At 49.5% G+C, this 18170-nt stretch overlaps 1 protein-coding gene across 1 annotated transcript; it reads left to right on the top strand.

Annotated features, from left to right (window-relative positions):
* Positions 1-204: 204 nt before the first annotated feature.
* Positions 205-954, top strand: LOC139178309 (myeloid-associated differentiation marker-like). Its single transcript, XM_070775915.1, has one exon. The coding sequence runs from the start codon at positions 205-207 to the stop codon at positions 952-954; it is 750 nt and encodes a 249-aa protein (XP_070632016.1).
* The last annotated feature ends 17216 nt before the right edge of the window (positions 955-18170 follow it).

The raw sequence follows: 18170 nt of genomic DNA, 5'->3' as shown, positions 1-18170 counted from the left end.
CCTTTGGTTGAGAAACAAGCAAGGTTACAAACGGGTGCCGCTGACCCGCCTGACCACCATGATCACCATGTGCCCGTCCTCAGGCCTGGGCACCAAGCCCATCATGGGCTTCTTCCTCCACTTGGGGCATCTGCTCTCCACCTGTGTGCCCTTCTCGCTGGGGGCCAGTGAAGACACTCTGAAGGGAACGTAATTAACTGGTGCATGTTCATCTGGTGCATCTGGTTCACCGTGACCCTCACCATCTTCATAGTGGAATTCTGTGAGCTCCGGTCCCGCCTCCCCTTCTCCTGGGGCGGCTTTCTCTGTGCCCATGCCTTTTACTTCTCTATCACCTGCCTCTCAAAGACCATCATCTTCGGCGCCACCTACATCAAGTTCTTGCCTCCAGGCTCTGCCCAGAACAGGGTCATCACTGCCACTGCATTCGCCTTCGTGACTGCTGTTCTCTATGCCATTGAAGCGTTCTGCATCATATCCAGCCTGGAGGCATGGTCTGGTTCAAGCCAGCCTTCCCGGGCCTGCGCAGGAGGCCAGAGAACTATGCTGACTGGCTCATCATCGCCTTCATCAGCAGCCCCCACCAGTATCAGCATCAGCCAGCCCTACGTTCGTGGTTGTGTACTTCATATGCTTCCTCCTGGAAGGAGCTGTGAACTTCATAGTGAAGCGTTTTGTTCGAGTCAAAGACAAAAAGCTCTGTTCCCTACCTGTATCCTGTCTGAGCAGACGGTACTCTCTGTGCTCCTCTACCCTAGTGCTCTGGTCCTCTGTCAGCTCCACCAGTTCAATAAGAAGCCTGATGGGCAGCCCCAGTGGTCCAGTGATGTGAGCTGCAGCAACAGACACACCTGCTTGGCGTGCGGCTGGGACCAGCGGCTGGCTGTGGCCGTCCTATCCAGCTGCTGCTTGATGTGGCTGACACTGAGTGCCTGGACTGTGAGGCTATTGTAGGGACTAAGAATGCACTTTCTAAATGAGAGGTGTTCTTTATAGAGCTCTGACATCCTCTGATGCCCTCTTCCTGGCCCCCCTCTCCCTTCTCACATCCTTCTCCATGCATCTCACTCTCTTTTGTGTTCCTTCCCACCTTCTGCTCTGTCTTTGTCCTGTTTGGTGTTTGCTCACATTCTGTTTTGCCTTTCTCTTGCTTCTCTCATCTATTCTACACTTTCTGCTTTTTGCCCCTTTTCTGGTCATCCTTGGCTTTCCCATCTCCTGTGTCCTGACCACCTCCCCCATTTTCCTTCTTCTGATCCATCAGGACCTGAGACCCCTTCCTTCTCTGCCCACTGCCTCCTAAGGTGCTGACTCCACATCACACAGCCCTCTGTGCAGCTGTTCACACCCTGGGCCTCTGGAGGGGCCTCGTTGCCAAGCAAGTCTGTCTCACTGGGGGTGTCTTAGTTGGTGTGTGTGTGTGTTGGAAGGAGGCTGGGGTTGGGGGTGAGTACCAAGGGATATGGCCCACTTCTCCCCAGCGGATGGGATATACTGTCCACCACTCCTTTAAGTTAAACAAAAGTCTGTGCAGGTCAGTAATTTCCAGTGGGAGGAGTCTTGAAGCAGAGACCCTGGTCCCTAGGCCCCAGCTGGTGGTTGGCCCCATCTGACATTGGCTCCAGAATTTTTCCAAGCTTACTGAAACCCACTGCCAGCAGAGCCCATCTTAAAGGAAGCAAAGGCTGAATGCCTCCCCATCCAACTACTCTCTGGGGAATCAAAGTAGGACCTGGTGAATGAACCCCAGAGTCTTGAAGACACCTGCCTGCAGAGTTGGTGAGGGGCAGCGATGTGGCCTTCCTACCTCAGTGATCAAAACAGCAGGTTTTGCCTCTGAAGGGAGAAGGGCATCGCCATTGCCAGCATTAAAGGTGATGTTAGCCTGGGTGTTATAGTTTTCTTAATTTTTATTGTCTCAAGGGCAAAAATTACTGGTTGACTATATTTTTGCATGGAAAGTTTCTATTCAAAACTTTGTTGATGGGTGGTGTTGGATGGCTGGGTATTGCTGATGCCACAGTCGAGGAAACTGTGTTGCTTGAGTTTGTGCTGCACAGACATGTGTTTCTATGTGTCAGCTGTTTTCTCATGCTGCCTCCTGCTTCTCTAGGACCCACATATAATATAATCTAAATAAATGTAAATATACATGGATTTCTTAATTCTCTGGAATTTCTGGATACCATCACCCCTGCTATCAATCATAGATGAAGCCTTGCCCTTTCTCCTACAACTGTAATGCTCTTTTTTAACCTCAATACAAAGATAAAAGAAAAAAACCCACAAACTTGACATATCTAATTGCCCAAATTTTCTTAGAGCTGGGAAGGATGCAGGAGATTTTTATTCTGATGAAAGCCCCCATCTCTGGGAGCCCTTCCCAATGTCTCCACACTCGCACCTTCCCCGGGCCCTGGGGCCATGGCCCAGCCCAAGACAACTAGCAGTTGTGTCCCCAACACTAGACTTTCTGTCCCCTTAGCTCTTAAAGGACGAGACCCTGGAGAACTGTATTTAAAGGTGTGTCCCTGCGTGCATGCCCAGCGCGTGTTTGCCTGTGTATGTGCCTGTATGTCTGTGCTCACAGGTGCATTTGGACCAGCAGCCTTTATAATAACTGGTGGCCAGGAAGCCACCCTTATTGTGTTCAGTCTCGTTTCTCAGCCACAAACCACAGAGCCCAGCATCCTGGAGTCACCAGGACTGGAGGAGTCAGGCATCAGAGCTGTGGTGGGCAGGGGAGGGGGTGGGACAGGGGAAGGCCCCCCTGCTGCCCCTCGCTCCTGTACTGGGATGAAGCATGAGTTCTTCACACAGGGGGGGTGGGGTGGATGGGGAGGGCTCCAGGACGTGGTTCCCGTGGCAGGCAAATCCTAAGAAGCAAACAAATAAAATTCATATTTTAAGTCAAGACAAGAAAAATTGAAACAAAATTCGTCTCTGCCTGTTTTGACCTCCTCCCTGCCCTGAAGTGTGCAGTGTGCATCTGGAGTATGTGTTAACCAGACCTTCCGAAGGGCAGAAATACCTGACCCAATATAAAGATCCATTTGTGTTCTTCTAACCCTAGCCTTGTGACTTTACATGACACTGCCTCCCTATGACCTTATACATGTCACTAGCTATATTACTCTTGTCTAGCACTTCACAAGAGAGTTGTTTCTCGCATTAACAAATGTGTCATTGAGCCTCTGATAAACATGGTGATGACCAGGTGACCTTACATACAGTTTTATAAGATCCATGACTCGAAATAAGGGAAGAAGCAACAGGAGGGAACCATTTCTGAGAGCCTGACAGACAAGTGAGACAATTGTTCCAGACGAGTTTGGCTACTGTTACCAGAACTAGAAGAAGAATTGCACACCCAGTGGCCCATCAATGGAATCCTCCCCTGACCTGGGAAAATTCCTCCCAAACCTTGATTGGAATTAAGATGGAAACAAATAGATTGTGTGATAAAGAATGTTGCCCACCACTGGGGTCTTCCAAAATCAAGTCACTGGCTGCTGCAATTCACTGACCTGCAATCCACTCTGGAAAGAAGTCGTGAAAAAGGTCAGGATTGTACTTTGTACTCTGAGAAAACTGGCAGAACCTGCCCTCACATACTTGGATATTTCAGGAGACTTTTCTATGAACCCAGTTTTCTGCATCTGTTCATGCTTGGGAAGCACTAAAAGCATGAACCATGATATCTGTTCTTCCTGAGTGAAGCAACCTTCTACCAAAGCGTAGGCTGGTTTCATGTCCTTCCCCAAATCACTTAAACATTGACCTCCAAACCAAACCTAATCTCCTCAAAACAGCTCTTGGAGCGTCTTGAGAGACTGTCTCCCCAGTTAAACTTCTCAGGTTGGTTCCAATAAAATTTCCAATTCTTTCTTAGGTTGTCTGACTATTGGCTAATTTTTTATCCACAAAAGCAAGTATGCGTTGACCTCTGCAAGTCTCAGTGCAGGAACCTCAGATTCTTATATTTTTCTAAATCAAATTGAACACAACCCTGGGACCTCACTTCTCAGGAGGATGCAAATGTCTCTGTGCTTCAGTAAAAGAATTGTCTAGGGTGGGCTCACCTGAGGGGCTCGCTGTCCAAGCCTCGTGGTTCACGGGGGGCAGCTGGTCAATTCCTCCTGTTGAGAGATTAAGGGACATTTGTCACAATTCCAATGGTGCTCCAATTCCTCACTGTGGCCCTCAAAAGAAAGTGTAATGATCCTGTATTTAGTCCAACCCTCTAGTCTTAGGGTATTCCCTGGTGGCTCAGATGGTAAAGAATCCTTCTGCAATGCAGGTCGACCCGGGTTTGATCTCTGAGTTGGCAAGATCCCCTGGAGATGGGTTGTCAACCCCCTCCAGTATTCTTGCCTGGGAAATCCCTCGGACAGAGGAGCCTGGTGGGCTGCAGTCCATGGGGCCGCAAAGTGTCAGACATGACTGAGTGAGATACACTTAGTCTTCTCTTCATAGAGGAGGAGCAGCTGGACGCCAGGGAGGGGCAGGACTTGTCCAAAGTCACCCTGTGTGTGGCAGAGTCAGAGTCAGGACCAGGTGTCCTGTTGCCAGGCTGGCTGTCTGGCCACGGCCCCATACTGCTTGTTATAAGTGTGGCAGCAGCATCCTCCAGGCTGGGATTCTGCCCCGTCCACCCTAGTCCTGCACAAACTTGCCCCATCCCCCTGAGGAGGGCACTCACTGCTGCTGAGTCAGTTTCCTCATCTGCTAGATGGGGGAGGGGTCCCAGAGACCCTGGTCCTTCCCAGCCCCCCTCTTCCCGGGGCCCCTGGACTTGCCAGTCCTGGAGACTCAGACGTGGAGATGGAGCCGGCTCCCTCCCGTCTGTCCCTCTTCTCCACCCTCTCTGCTTGTTTCCTCTCGGCTGCTGGGTCCTGTTTATTGGTCACATCCTTCCTGACTAAACACACCCTCCTTCCCCATGACCACTGCTTGGTGGGGAACATGCTTCTCTTTCATAACATGAGTTTCCTTAATCCCTTTCCTGGGGTCCAACTCTCCAGTGATTCTTGTCAAAAACACAAACTGCTTCTAGGCACCCCCACAGTCTGAGGTCTCCCAGACTTCCTTGTTCCCACACATTCTTGACTTTCCACTTTTTCAGATCCAGCTCAGCAGCCAGAATGCTCTTGCCTTATTTAGGGAGCTTGTGTTTCCTTTGGGAAAAGCAAATTCCTTCCTGCTGTGCATATAGAGGGCTGACCATAAGCAGGGGAAGATGAAACAGAAGCCCAGAGTGAAGAGAGGCAGATCTGGGGTCTGCGACTGGATTCACAGTCACATCTGCTCTGACTCGAGAGCAGACAGGCTCGGGGAGGAGCTGAGAGATGCCCACACAGGCCTGTCTCCAAAGGCAGAGAGAAGGGAGGTGACTTGGGTCCAGAGGTCTCAGGAGGGAGAGCTGGGGACCCGAAACCCACCTACTTGGTGACCACGGCCTCCCCCAGCCCTTCAACACACACAGTTCATGGAGAAGACCTCCCAGTACCCAAGCCTCAGGCCCTTCCCTTGCTCCCTGTCTGGCCTGGGCTTCTTGTCTCCTGGGGCAGCAGTCAGAGGCTCCCTCCTCAGCCGGCCAGAGCGTCCTCTGCACAGGGTGACTCCAGCTGACGCCCCCAGACTATGGCCTGAGCCGCATCCAGAACACAGCCTGGGGCACAGATGTTCCCGTTTTCTGGTCCTGGAGCAGCTTCTTGGAAAAATCACAGAATCAGCCTCCTCAGTCTTCCTCTGAGTGGGGAGAGTTGGGGCCGTTCCCTCCTGTGTCTCAGGCACCTGGTTATCTGCCCTGGGTGCTAGTGCAGACGGCCGATCATGAGGCCCTTGTCTGTGTGGTTGGCTCCTGTCTAAAAGTGCCTGTTGGGGGGCAGGTGAGCTGAAGAGAAACAAGGGGGCTTTAATCAACCCCTGTGAAGTTTCTCCCTGCTGACTCTGGACTTTTCTGGCTGGCTACTTCCCTTTTCAACAGGAAATAGGTAGTCTGACTGAGACAGGGGTGCTGCTGTAGGACCTCTGAATGAGGTACTGCAGCCAGAGCAGGACAGACAGGAGCCAGGAGGTTATACCTGGATCTGAGAGAAGAGGGAACGGGCTCAGCATTTCCCGAGGTTCTTGCTGAGCTTTGGGGGAGACAGATCTGTATTCAACACAGGCTCTCTCAGAGAGTAACTGTGTGATCTTGAGGAAAAAGACATAATGTGCTCTCTGAGCCTCACTTTCATCATCTCTTAAATGGGGATGACAATAATAATATCCTTGAAAATGAAATAGTGATAATAAGTCACCTAGTCAGACTGGTGGTATGTTTTGTCGCTCAGTCATGTCCACCTCCGTGCGACCCCTTGGACTGTATCCCGCCAGGCTCCTCTGTCCAAGGGGATTTTCCAGGCAAGAATACTGAAGCAGGTTGTCATGCCCTCCTTCAGGGGATCCTTCTGACCCAGGGATTGAACCCAGGTCTCCCACATTGTATGTGGATTCTTTACCATGTGAGCCACCAAGGAGGTGCTGGACCTCCTTGTTGTTTGTTTGCACCCTGTTGGTGCAAAAAATATTGGCTGTTTTATCTTTCTGGAATTCAAGGTACAAATTAATGACAATCAGGGTACAAGATCCTGCACCCACATGACTGGGTTCAAATCCCAGCTCTGCCACTTCCTACTTGTGTGATCTTGGTCTAGTTACCCACTGTGTGTCTGTGATAATGGAGACACTGAGTGCATAGTTCATGGGCTGCTGGGAGGAACAAAACATCCAGAACAGAGGTTAGCCTGCAGTGTGTGCTGTGTGTGACACCTCTCTTAACTTTTATGTCAATACCTGCCCTGTTGGCCCATGGCAAATGTTTCTGAAATGAATACAAGTGCTTACAGCTCAGACTGTAGCCTGGACCTACCAACTGGGATGCATTCCATCCCTTCTGCCTTTTAGGGGAATATTTGAGAATCTCTGAATCATGTTTTGTCCCATTTAATCCTCCTAACAACACTTGACCTTCTGTGATGGATATCTCCATGGAGGGAAATTACTGAGGACCTGACCTCATCACTATATTTGAGGACAATCCCATAATGTGTGCAACCTGGGGAGAGACTGGGCCTGACCCTCAATAAGAAAGAAAAGGCAAGGAAAGTGCAGTCGCTCAGTCGTGGCCAACTCTTTGCGACCCCATGGACTGTAGCATCCCAGGCTCCACTGTCCATGGGGATTTCCAGGCAAGGATACTAGAGTGGGTTGCCATTTCCTTCTCCAGAGTCTCTTCCTCATCCAGGGATCGAACCCAGGTCTCCCACATTGCAGGCAGATGCTTTACTGTCTGAGCCATCAGGGAAGCCTCAAGAAAGAAAAGGCCAGATAAATATTGGACCTGCCCCACAAATGGGGCCTGGACACACAAGAACAGATATACACGGAAACAAAGAGAGACCAGAATTCCTTCTGCAGGGCCTGCAGAGCATCCAGTGTGCTTCCAGTGGCCACGGGGCCTGGACCAAGTGCCCTTGGCTGTGAGCTGGCTGTCCAGCACCCTCATTTCTGGTCTGAGCCTGTTCTCAGGCTGGTCCCTCTCTAGCAGTTCTCCAAGCTATCCAGTATCCTTCTAGTACAGTTGTTCTCTGCTTATGCTGCCAGAGATGTCTCTGGAGGGTACAGTTAATAGCCTTTATGACTAAAAGCAGGAGCTATTATCTCCATTTTCTGGATGAGCAAACTGAGACCTAGAGTAGCATAGACTGAGCACAGGTCTACTGTGAGCCCGGCTGAACTCAGGTCTCAGTTGAGGGTTGGGAGGTGGTGTGTAGACATAAAAGGTGAAAAGCTCTGAGATGACCAAGAGAACTGGAAACAGTTGTCAGTGGCTGGAGGCAGGGGAGGAGGCTGGAGAGGAAGAAAGGGGTCTGATCTTGCAGGGCTTTGGAGGTGGGTGATGTTGTGGAGTCTGTGTTCCATCCTAAGGGAGCAAACAGAAATCTTCAGAGTATCGTACTTTGACTTTACTCCAAACCAGTCTTTGAGGGAAAGGATGGAAATAGAGGAAGCATCTAGAAGCTTATGGCAGGAGTACAGGTGAGGGGATGGATGGATCTGGACCAGGTGGTCTAAAGATGAAGAAGAGTGGGTGGGTTCAGGAGAATTTTGTGAAGAGCATCTGGGAAGGTGGTGCCATTGACTGAGATGGAAACATGAGGAAGGATCAGCGTGTGTTGGGAGCGGGGGATTGAAGAGGTGGGACTGGACCTACGGAGTGTGACGTGTCCCGAGACATCCGGAGGGGGAGATCAGGAGGCAGGTGTATATGACTCTGGATCCCAGTAGAGATCGGCTCTGGAGACAGGAACTGGGGAGCTGTCCTGACTCGGCCTACACTCTTCTTTCAGTTTCTTCTTAAACGTCACATCCATGGAGCAGCCTTGCCCCCCACCACCAACAGGCACTCCAATAACCCTTCTTACCTGTGTTCCCTTTATCATGGCATTAATAGCCCACTGACTGATGTTATGTATTGATGTGCACGTCTCCTGTACTAGAGTGCAAGCTCTATGAGGCCAGAACTCTTGGTTCTGTTCTCTGCTCTCTATCCAGTGTCTAGAATAGGGCCTGGCACACACACACTTGGGGAACAAGAGTATTTATTGATGAGTGGAATCTTAAAGTCATCGGACTGAATGAGGAAAAAAAGACTCCCAGAAAAAAGGTGGTCTGGGCCCAAGTCCTGAGCAGATGGTTCCTTCCTGTTGCTTATTCCCGTATCTGTAGCTGTTGTTGTGGTTTAGACGCTAAGTCGTCTCTGATCTTTGAGACCAATGGACTGTAGCCCGCCAGATTCCTCAGTCCTTAGGGTTTTCCAGGCAAGAATACTGGAGTGCGTTGCCATTTCGTTCTCCAGGGCATTTTCCAGACCTAGGAATCAAACCCGAGTCTCCTGCATTAGCAGGCAGGTTCGTTACCACTGAGCCATATGGGAATAGTCACTGCATTACAATCCTGGATCTTATAAAACTATATATACTATATGAATCATTTCAAGAGGCTGAGTCACCATTATTTTTTCATCACATTCTTAATCACACATCTGTTAATACAAGAAATAAGGCATGAATCTTTAAAATAAGCAGAGCACAAGTAATACAGTTAGAGACATTAATCAGGTCCTAAGTAAGTTAGCAGTGCTATCTTCTAAGGAGTTACATGGCTTCCTCTAGAAAATGTCACCCTTGTGGTGAAATGGGTATTTCTTCCCTTGAAGAGGTCTGGTTAAGGCACAATGCAGATAAAATATGTACACTAGAGGAGAGGGAAGAATCTGACAGAGACAGACCAAAAATGTTCAATTTAAATTTTTCTTGTCTTGTCTTAAAATAGGAATTTTATTTCATTGTTGCTTAAGATTTTCCTGCCACAGGGACCACTTCGTAGAAGTCCTTCCCTTCCATCCGTCCAGCCCCTGGGTGAGGATCACATGCTTCACCCCAGTACAGGAGTGAGGGGCAGCAGTGGGGTCCCTCCCCTCTCCTCCCCCGCAGCTCTGCTTGTCTGGCCCCTCTGGCCTGGTGATGCTAGGATGCTAGGGTTGAGGCTTTGTGGCTGCGAACAGGAGAAGAAGGCTTGTGGTGAATTCCTCATCACCAGCTACTATATAGGGCTGTTGGTGTCATCGCAGGGTGGCATGTGAACTTTTATGCAGAGTATGTCATGAGAAACGCTGGGCTGGAGGAAGCAAGCTGAAATAAAGATTGCTGGGAGAAATTGCAATAACCTCAGATATGCAGATAACACTACCCTTATGGCAGAAAGTGAAGAAGAACTAAAGAGCCTCCTGATGAAAGTGAAAGAGGAGAGTGAAGTGAAAAAGTTGGCTTAAAGCTCAACATCAGAAAACTAAGATCATGGCATCCGGTCCCATTTCTTCATGGCAAATAGATGGGGAAATAGTGGAAACAGTGGCTGACTTTATTTTTTGGAGCTCCAAAATCACTTCAGATGGTGATTGCAGCCATGATATTAAAAGATGCTTGCTCCTTGGAAGGAAAGTTATGACCAACCTAGACCTCATATTAAAAAGCAGAAACATTACTTTGTCAACAAAGGTCCATCTAGTCAAGGCTATGGTTTTTCCAGTGGTCATGTATGGATGTGAGAGTTGGACTATAAAGAAAGCTGAGTGACGAAGAATTGATGCTTTTGAACTGTGGTGTTGGAGAAGACTCTTGAGAGTCCCTTGAACTGTAAGGAGATCCAACCAGTCCATCCTAAAGGAAATCAGTCCTGGGTGTTCATTGGAAGGACTGATGTAGAAGCTGAAACTCCAATATTTTGGCCACATGATGCGAAGAGCTGACTCATTTGAAAAGACCCTGATGCTGGGAAAGATTGAAGGCAAGAAGAGAAGGGGACGACAGAGGATGAGATGGTTAGATGGCATCACCGACTCAATGGAAATGAGTCTGGTAAACTCCGGGAGTTGGTGATGGACAGGGAGGCCTGGCGTGCTGTGGTTCATGGGGTTGCAAAGAGTCGGACACGACTGAGCGACTGAACTGACTGACTGACATGAGCACGCACACATGTACACGCACAGGTGCACTGAACTCCATACCAGTACACATCTTTAAAGAGAGGCCTTGAGGTGCCGTCATGGCCCCTTTAAGAGGTAGTGGGCAGGATGTTGACATTGGGGTGGGGCCCAACCTCTTGCCTCACAGGCTGAGCCACATCCCCAGGCTCTGGTCCAGATGGAGGTGGAGAGTCAGTGGGAGTGGTTCTCAAAAACATAGATTTGGTGAGGGTGAAAACTGACTAGGGCTCTTTTGAGTTCTAGGTCAATTTGGGGTATTAAAATATGTGGATTTGTTTGGGGCTTTTTTTTTTTTTTTAAACTTTACAAAATTGTATTAGTTTTCCCTTTCATCTTTATATGCATGCTAAGTGGCTTCAGTCTTGTCCAACTCTTAGTGACCCATGGACTGTAGCCCACCCAGCTCCTCTGTCCATGGGATTCTCCAGACAAGTGTACTGGAGTGGGAGGCCATGCCCTTCTCCAGGGGATCTACCTTACCCAAGGATCAAACTGGCATCTCTTGCATTGTCTCCTGCATTGCCCATGGATTCTTTACTGCTGAGCCATGGACGACGCTCTTTATCTTTATACTGAGATAAAAGAACATTAAGTGTGTGAGAAAAAGTATAAGGCTTTTCCCGATGATTGACAACAGGGGCTCATGGAAACAAAAAGATCTAGAAAAAAATTTTTTAATTATATATTTATTTTACCTGATTCCAGAAACTCAGGAAGCAGCAGCAGAAAGCAACAGGTACACAGAAACACACACACGTGTCACCTCACACTCAAGCAATGCAATTCCTTTGGCAGTGGAAGCAGCAACAACCAGCCCACCCCCACCCCCAAACCACCTGCCTAAGAAATTCTGAAAAGAAACTTTCTCTTTAAGAACAAGTCACCCAATAATTATTGGCCTCCTGACCAGAAGATAGGAAAAGAAAGAAAAAAATAATCTCAGGCTAGCATCACATAAGGCTGCAGTGGCCATGCTCTTCTCCCTGCAGAGGCAGGACCTGCAGTTGTGATCACTGAGGCAGGAGGCCATCACTGCCCCTCACCAACACTGCAGACAGGTGTCTGCAAGTCCCTGGGGTTCTTCACCAGCTCCTTTTTCATTTCTCCAGAGACTGGTTGGGGGTGGAAGTCATCCCAAATTCCTTCAAGATGCCCTCTAGGCAGCCAGTGTTTAGTAAGCTCGGAAGAATTTTGGAGCCAATCTCAGGTGAGGCTGAGCATCAGGCTGGGCCCAGGGATCCAAAATCTCTGCTTCAGGACTCTTGCCCATTGGGAATCAGTGACCTCCAGAATGTTTTTTTTTTTTTTTTTTACTTAAAGGGGAGGTGCACTATACACTGCCTTCTATTGGGAGAAAGGAGGCCTGATGCCTAGCTACCCACCATCACTCCCACCCCAGAAACACACAGCAACTAAGGCACTGCCAGGGGGACAGATATGCTTTGGCAATGAGGCCCCTCCCGAGGCCCAGGGTGTGAACAGCTGCACAGAGGGCTGTGTGCTGTAGAGTCAGCACCTTAGGAGGTGGGAGGGGTGGTGGACAGAGAAGGAAGGAGTCTCAGGTCCTGATGGATCAGAAGAAGGAAAATGCGGAGAGGTGGTCAGGATACAGGAGGCGAGAAAACCAAGGATGACCAGAAAAGGGGCAAAAAGTAAAAAATGTAGAAAAGATGAGAGAAGCAAGAGAAAGAAGCAAAATAGGACATGGGCAGCCAATGAAAATAGGAAGGAGACAGAGCAGATGGAGGGAAGGAAACAGAAAAGAGAGTGGGATGAATGCAAAGGGTGTGAGGAGGGAGAGAGGGGGCCAGAAGAGGGCATCAGCAGTAAATAGAGTTCTGTGAAGACCACCTCTGTTTAGTGGAGGGAATAAAGTAAACTGGGCTGGTCCTCAGACCTACAGAAACCTGGCGGGTCCAGTACACCAGGTCGGCCATGTAAATCACCAGGTTGATGGCTGTCAAGATGGCCACAGCCAGTTGCTGGTCCCAAACGCAGCCATAGTTGGTGAGCTCATCAACGCAGCTCATATCTCTGTACCAGTGGGGTTGTCCACCTAACTTCTTGTTGAACTGGTAGAGTGGCCAGAGGACCATGGCAATGACATAGAGGAGGAATGAGAACCAGGTCCCCACCCGATGGAAAGTGGGGAGCCGGAGGGGCAGTCTCTTCTCCCAGCCCCTCAGCTTCAGCAGCATGGCCACGACTACCTGGACGAAGCAGATGGAGTACACAGCCACACACCACTCCAGGGCCGGCTGGTGCAGGTACAGGGAGGTGTTGCTGATAAAGACGAAGATGACACAGGCCACTGCGCTCTCCAGAATCTTTAGCAGGCCTGGTAGTGTGTGCACATAGCAGGGGATGTTCTTCAACTTGTAGTGTTTCCACATGTAAGCCATATCTATGGCATAGAGCATGCACATGATGCAGGAGAGGAGGCCCCTGCAAGACCCCTGGGAGGAGACGACCCTGAGAATGCACCCGGGACTGGGGCGGGCGGGGGACAGAGTGGAGATGACTGGGGGGATCCTAGGGTCCCTGGGGCCCTGATGCAGCCCAGTGGGTGTCTTCTGACCCAGAAGGGATGCAGGCATGGAGCCAACCTTCCCATGGAGGAGGGGCCTGGACTGGAACTGAGACAGGAGAACAGGGGCCTGAAGGGGTTTCAGGGCTGTGACAGGGACACGTGGCCAGAGTGGCAGGGACCCTGGAGACCACGCAATTGCCCAGGTCATTGCCCAAGACAGTCCTGCCAGCCAGGGCTGCAGTCCTGCTCACACAGGGCCTCATCCAGTGTCCAGTGTTGGGGGAGTGAGGCCCCTCCCAGCCTGCCCCCTCCACAGGGACACCTGCCCTGTTTCCAAGGGACTATTTGCTGAGAGGCCCCCAGGGCTGAAGGGCCAGCAGCCTGAGCCCCAGCCAGCTTCCTGCCATCAGGGGCCTTGTTGCCTTTGCTGATAATAAACCCTGGGACAAGCTGAGGCTGGAAAGAGAAACAGAGAGCAAACCTGAGAACCTCCCTGGACTCACAAAACTCCTTGAGCCCCAACTGGCAGTGGAGCCCTGGAGCCTGCAGGCCTCCCAGTGGGTACCGCCGGGGTGGGGAGGGGCACTGCTGTGAGGGAGGGAGGGAGTGTCATGCTCTCTGTACACCAGTTTCATCCCAGTTTAATTACTTGAACTCACCCTGAAATTCCACCTAAGACAACTTGAATGCATTGAATGCTTTGAATCCATTGAATGCATCAGAGAGAGGATATGGAGAAGAGGAGGCATGGAGGTTCCAACCCTGTGACCCTGGGTCAGGCCTGTGCCCTCTCTGGGCCTCTGTTCCCTGACCTGGAAACCAGGAAGTGGAAGTTTGTCTGCTAGCAGCCCCTCCTCCTTTCTGTGAGCCTGGACGTGGTGCTCCAGTCATAGCACAGCCTGGATGTGGCTGAGCCCTGCCTGCCCGGCAGCCAGGCATGTGGACTGGAAGACAGTGAGCTGGGAAGTCATGGCCAGAACAGAGGAAGGAGGAGGAGGTGCCAGAAGGGCAGAGAAGGGTGAGATGGGATGGACACTCAGAGTGACAAGGAGTAGAGCCTTCATAGCTGGATGATCATGGCAAGCTACTCAATAGAACCTCCGTTTCCCCTTCTGTTCAATGTCTCTATACCTACTTTGTGTGCCAGCTACCTCCCCGCCCCCCTCACAGAGGACCCAGAAGGCCCTGGCTCTGGACATCAGAACATGCAGCCTGACGTGCTGCAGATCAGGGGCTGCAAGCCAGCTTGCACTGCAGGTGGACTCTTGATGTGTTCAGTTTCCACCACAGTTTCCATCAGTGTTTTCATGAAAAAATGATGTGGAATCACTAGCATTACTGTTTCTTCCCTGAGTGTTTGGTGGCTGCACATTGTTTTAATTTCACGTGACAATTCGGATTACAGCTCCTTTTCAAGCCTCAGGAGATACAGTGTCACCTGGTTTGGTTCCCTTGGCAGTGGCGTTGCTGGAGACAAGCAGCTGCTAGCCTCTTTCTTTATATTGTTTTCCATCCTCATTTCTGTTTAGTATTTTCTATATTTCTCTTATTCTCATGTATAATTGACATAAAGCAGGACTATGATAATCTCATCTGTGACTGGTTTCCCATCTTCGGCATAGCCAGGCTTCCTGCCTGCTCACAGGAGCGTCCACCCCTCCATCCAGGGAGCATCCATGTCCTCAACCTCAGCCTTCAATACATTTCAAATGCTGTGAAATCATATGTAGACATGTGTGTACATACATGTATACATGTTTGTAGGGCGTTTCTGTATCTTTTTTCCTGTTTTGTAAACATGAGACCTTGTCTTCCCAGAGTATCTTGCTTTTCCACCACCCCAGACAGGTGCTGCTGGTCCTCTCCAGGGACCTAGTCCTTTCCAGCCCCTTTACTTATTTCCTTCCCTCCTGGGTCCTTGGGCATCAGTGGACCCTCCCCTGTGAGTCTCAGACACTGGGGGACACAGGATATGACAGGGAGTCCTGGGATCCATGTGACCATCATGCTCTGGAGCAGGAGGTCTGGAATCTTTTCTGGAAACTTAAAAAATATGACAAAAATACATTTTCCATTTCTAGAAAGTCATACTAGCGTGTGAGATGAGTGCAGTTGTGCAGTAGTTTGAGCATTCTTGCCCACTGCGTGTTTACTAGCACCTCCAATTAACAAGGCCTCTGGAGCTATTTGTGGCTCAGCTGGTAAAGAATCTGCCCATGATGTGGAAGACGTGGGTTCAATCCCTGGTTTGGGAAGATCCCCTGGGGAAGGGAAAGGCTACCCACTCCAGTGTTCTGGCCTGGAGAATTCCAAGGGGGTCGCAAAGAGTCGGACACAACTGAGCGACTTTCACTTTCACCTGGAAGTATTAATTACCCCTACCCTCAGGAAAGGACCTGGGGCAGCTATTGTAGAAATAAATTTCAAACACAACTTACTTTCAAGAAACCAACTGCGAAGGTAAATTTTCCTCACTCCCTTTAAGAGAAAGAAATGAAAAAAAAAAAAAAACCACAAATGGCCACAGGACAGGAAGCTCAGCATCCTGAGTTATTACAGGAAGAATGCTAATCAAAATGATAACAAGAAATCTAACCCCATCTGACAGAATGGGAATCCTGACTGTCCACAAACAGGAAAGGGGGGAAAGAGCAGGGAGATGATGGAATCCCCCTACACCTTCCCTAGGAACAGACATTGGCAACAGCCCCTAGAAAGGACAGCCTCCACAGGCCAGAAGAAAAAATTTCAAGAGAGCTAAGCCTAGGACTTTTGTGCCCACACCTGGGCCTATATTACAAAAAACCATCATTCAAAATGACACATGCAACCTAATGTTCATTCCAGTGCTACTTCAAATAGCGAAGACACAGACCCAAGAAATGTCCACGGACAGATTAAACCTTAGAGAAATGTGGTCTATATATACAATGGGCTATTACTCAGACATGAAAAACTGCCACTGAAATTCTGAAAATGGTTCCCACAAGGATGAACTTTGGTGGATCATACACTAAGTGAAGTCAGCCACAGAGGAAGAAAATAACAGGAGATGTCCCTTTTAGGCAAAGTTTAAAAAAAGAAACAGAGGAAGTAGTTTATAATATAAAAAGAGACTCTGAGAATCGAAAAACAAAGAATTAAAAGAAAAAAAAAAGGAAACACCACGAATGAAATAGGAGGTTGATACTAACATATACCCAAAAAGCTGTATCTGTAATGGGTAAGCCACAAGGATTATCTCCTTCCTTCCTAATTTCGCATTTATACAGAAATCTGTGTATCTCACAGATACTGCACAAACACCTGATGTTCACCACAGGGAACTTTGCTTGAAATTCTACAAGATTTTCAAGGGCAAAACAATCCATAAAAGAACAGATATGCTGTGTGTTAATATATGTCACACTGAATCAGGTGGCTGTATACTGACAACAAGCACCAAACGGCAGGTCAACTATATTCCCGTATACCATCGCCATTGGATTAAAGAAAAGCAAAGCCTAATTTCCACCCACCTCCCTGACCTGGGCTGCCATCCCATCCCTGGAGTCTGAACGGCCTTGGATCCATGCCTGGCCAGGAGTAGGGTTGAACAGCCCGGCAGGGTGCCCTTAACTGAGCCCCGTCTTTAACCTATACTGTGAGGTTTGCTCTGGCTGCGACCAGAGTCCTTCGTTTAACCAAAGGATGGTCGCCTGACCCTCTGGCCTTGAACTTTGAAAAGTAACCGAGACTGCAGGTCGACTGGTGCTGGGGTCCCCAGCTCAATGCTCTTTCCTGAGAGTGCAGCCTCCTAGGAACCTCAGCAGGGTTCTGTGGGCGAGGCAGGGATGATTCGGATGGTAAAGAGCGAAGCGTTAGGGCGAAGAGGCAGGGGACACAAGCCCTTGGGTGTTTACTCAGCCACAGTCCTCTAACTCACAGATCAGGAAGCAGACATTCCCGAAGGCTCTGGTTGTCCAAGAAACCAGAGTTGAGCACGAAACAGCGCTGCCGCCCTGTGGACATTTCCTGTAACTACAACTTGGCCAGCAGCGCTTGCTCACACCTCCAATGAAAAAGGCCTGTGGGGCTGTGAATGACAGCTGCCCTCAGGAAAGGATCTGGGGCTCACATTGCAGACGTAAATTCCAAACACAACCGATGTTCAAGAAGCCAATTGCAACAGGTAAATTTTCCTGACATCCTTTAAAGAAAAGTATAAAGGGGGAAAATAAATTCCCACCCTGCAACAGGATAAGATGTTGCCGCCGCTGCCACTAAATCACTTCAGTCGTGTCCGACCCTGTGCGACCCATAGACGGCAGCCCACCAGGCTCCTCTGTCCCTGGGATTCTCCAGGCAAGACTACTGGAGTGGGTTGCCATTTCCCTCTCCAGTGCATGCATGCATGCAAAGTCACTTCAATTACCTCTGACTCTGTGCGACCCAATGGACACCAGCCCACCAAGCTCCTCCGTCCGCGGGACTCTCCAGGAAAGAACACTGGAGTGGGTTGCCATTTCCTCCTCCAGGATAAGATGCTGAACATCCCTAATTATTACAGGAGGATGCAAATTAAAGTGACAATGACAAATCAAATCCCACCGCTCAGAATGGCCATTCTCACATGTCACAGGCAACAAGGCAGGAGCGAGCCAGGAGGAGAGAGAACCCACCTACACAGTACGTGGGAATGGACATTGGCAACAGCCACTAGAAAGCACAGCCTCCCTGTGTCGGGAGGGAAAAAAAACACTTTCCAGAAAGCTAAGCCTAGGATCTGCCATTCCCACACCTGGGCCTATATCCCGAGAAAACCATCATTTGAAAACCCACATACACCCCAACACTCACTGCAGCACTGCTTACAGTAGCCAAGACTCAGATCCAGCTAAGTGTCTGCTGACACATGAAAGCTTAAAGAAGGTGTGGTACATGCATACAGTGGACCGCAAGTCAACCATGAGAACCGCCACTGCAATTATGAAATTATTCCACTGGTCACCACAAGGATGGACCTGGGAGGGTCAGACACCAGTCAGGCAGACAGAGGGAGAAAAT

Source organism: Bos indicus, chromosome 21 (assembly GCF_029378745.1).
Source record: "Bos indicus isolate NIAB-ARS_2022 breed Sahiwal x Tharparkar chromosome 21, NIAB-ARS_B.indTharparkar_mat_pri_1.0, whole genome shotgun sequence".
NCBI classification, from domain to species: Eukaryota; Metazoa; Chordata; class Mammalia; order Artiodactyla; family Bovidae; genus Bos; species Bos indicus.
Note: the sequence above shows the minus strand (reverse complement) of the source record. Positions and strands in the feature narration are given on the sequence as shown.